The sequence below is a fragment of the Oryza brachyantha genome, chromosome 7, assembly GCF_000231095.2.
Source record: "Oryza brachyantha chromosome 7, ObraRS2, whole genome shotgun sequence".
NCBI lineage: Eukaryota > Viridiplantae > Streptophyta > Magnoliopsida > Poales > Poaceae > Oryza > Oryza brachyantha.
The window spans coordinates 10,845,952-10,848,590 of NC_023169.2; the positions used below are offsets into that span (position 1 = coordinate 10,845,952).

At 43.8% G+C, this 2,639-nt stretch overlaps 1 protein-coding gene across 1 annotated transcript; it reads right to left on the bottom strand.

The window, feature by feature from the left end:
• Positions 1–246: 246 nt before the first annotated feature.
• On the bottom strand, positions 247–2,639 carry LOC121054881 (flavonoid O-methyltransferase-like protein Os11g0303600). Its single transcript, XM_040525671.1, has 2 exons — positions 1,766–2,639; positions 247–781 (listed from the first exon to the last, which is right to left on the bottom strand). The coding sequence occupies exons 1-2, from the start codon at positions 2,576–2,578 to the stop codon at positions 482–484; spliced, it is 1,113 nt and encodes a 370-aa protein (XP_040381605.1). The 5' UTR covers positions 2,579–2,639; the 3' UTR covers positions 247–481.

Sequence of the window (2,639 nt, forward strand, 5' to 3'; positions counted from 1 at the left end):
CATTTTTGGTTGAAGTTGTTTTAAGGGTCTATTTATGATTAAAGTTTTCTCAAAAGGCTGCAAGTTAAAAATTCCAGCCCGGTTTTTGATATAGTTTATGTCTTGCATTTATTATATATGAAATAACAAAATGAAACACTATGTTCCATATCAATTAAATGGTTTTTGTTGCTTATATGATACTAGTGCAAAAATAAAAATAAAACATTCCACCGGGAATTTCCTAATGTTGCTAGCTCTTTCCACACATTTATGGCAAAATCACGGTGGAGCAAACAATCCGAATAAGCAAATTTTAGATTTTTAGTACTCCACATGCATGTTATCATGGGTGAATTAAATACAGTACCAAAATGAATACAATAGCATTGTATCTGACAATTTAACAACGTAGTATTATACACAGAACATACTATGGTACTATAGTATTGTGTGCCCGCACTTCTCTGTCACAAACAGATATATATTGGCACACAAAACCTTATGGATAGACCTCGAAGACACATCGAGCTCCTAGTTTCTTGACAATCTTATATTCACTGAACCCTGCTTTCTTAAAGATGTCGCTCCAGTCATTCTCATCACGTTGCTTGCTTCTGAAGTTCACCAGCATGAGCATGTCCATTAGAAGTTGGGTTTCCAGTATTGGCCCCGAAGTAGAAGAGCCAATAACAACATCTATGATGATCACCTTTCCTCCGTCTGTGCGTGCAGGGATGGCCTTCTTGCATTGAGCCAATATTTTCACGCAATTCTCGTCACTCCAGAAATGCAGAACAACCTACAAAGCCACATGGATAAAACCCCATAAGTTAATTCATACATACAACCGTCACAATCTTTGGGACATGAACTAGTTCAGAAATTTTAGTGAAAGTTCATCTAATTTCACGATATATGCACCCTCTCAATCAAAACCGACACCTGCAGCAAACTAAACACAATTCAAAGTAGAGTTTGGCAAGAAAGTGACACCACTCTCAATTTTATTCTAGCTAAGCTCTTGTTAGGACCAGCTATATTTATAGCACCAATTTTCCTTGAAAGGGGAAAAATCATTTGTACGATGTAAACTATCTACGTTTTCACACTATAAATCTCAATAGACTTAGCGAATAGAAAGGTTTCGCAGATGAAGATTAGGATGCACTGAACACTTTTCCAGATCTGGTTTTAGCGGGACAAGTGCACTGAAAAATCTTTGATTCTCGTCTCGTTTCACTTGCATTTTCTTTCGTTCAGTCTCGCTCTCGTTCTAAAGTCTATTGCTTTTTCTAATAAACATTATATCAGAGAGCCAGGATTAAATAAAAGTAATTTATTAACTATTTACAGGAGGAGATATGAGAGAAGCAAACATACTTGGAGATATATCAATTCACTCATATATAGCAATCACATAGGGAAAATAGGCTCAGATAAAATAACAATGTGTTGTCATAATTTCGCAAAGCCATGTAGTATTGGAATGGACAGCTATTTCTAAAGGAAAAAAATACACCAATTTTCTTTATTTAGCATCGTTAACTTTTAAATATATATTGATCATTCGTATTATTCAAAAATTTTATCCAACCATATAAAATTATGTCATGCTTAAAGTTTTTATAGTAATAAATCAACGCATAAAAATAATTAATGATTATATAGATATTTTGAACGAGATGAATAATTAGACTTAAAGCCAACGGGGCGTCAAATAAAAAAACAAATGGAGTATATATATCTGTAGAGCAGTTCAGAGCCCATTCCTGTTTTTTATTACCTTGAGCATCACAGCTTGAGAACGTGGGATGGAATGAAACATGTCACCAGCGACATACGTAACCGAACCATCGGAAGGAGGGGCCTTGTTGATCACTTGTGGAAGATCCAGCACGGTGCACCTGACATGAGGGAAGGCCTTGGCGATGGCCCTCGCCGTCGTGCCGTCGCCGCCGCAACAGTCCGTCAGTGACCGCAGCCCGCCGAACACCTGGCCGCACTGCCGCAGCAGCGCGCCGATCCCCATGTGATCGTGCGCAGCCAACGCCTGGTTGAACAACTCGTCGGACTCCGGGTTCAGGCGCGCCATGCTCTCCTCAAAGGGCACCGCGCCATGGACGTCCTCGAACGGCGGCGGGGTCGGCGTGGGATGATCCTTCCTGAACCAGTCGGTGAGCCCCATGGCCGCCTCGACGTAGTACTTGGAGGACAGTGCGAGCACGATGGCCTCCTGGTGCGCGTCGCCGTCGATGCGCACGCCGTCGATCAGGATGCTGGACAGAGGAGTGAGGCCGTAGGTGCCGGACATGGCGTCACCGTCGACGACGGTGAAGACGCCCGACGAGGCCAGCTGCCGCATGAGGCGGGCGAGGTACGGCTGCTTGGCCGGAGGAAGGGAGAGCGCGGCGTTCAGCTCGGGCAGCGACGCGGCGCCGCCCAGGTTGTGGATGGCGGTGGGGATGCCCAGCTCGATGGCGCACTTGAGCGTCATTTGCTTGAGGTAGAGAAGGCTGTGGCGCCACAGCTCGGCCTGTGCTTGTACCAGCTCCGTGTCGGAGGGGAGTGCAGGTGTCTTGGCTTGGTTACCCGCCATTGCTGCTATGGATCTCCGCTTCGATATGTTTTTGAGTTCTTGATGATGAGAATCTAGAAGG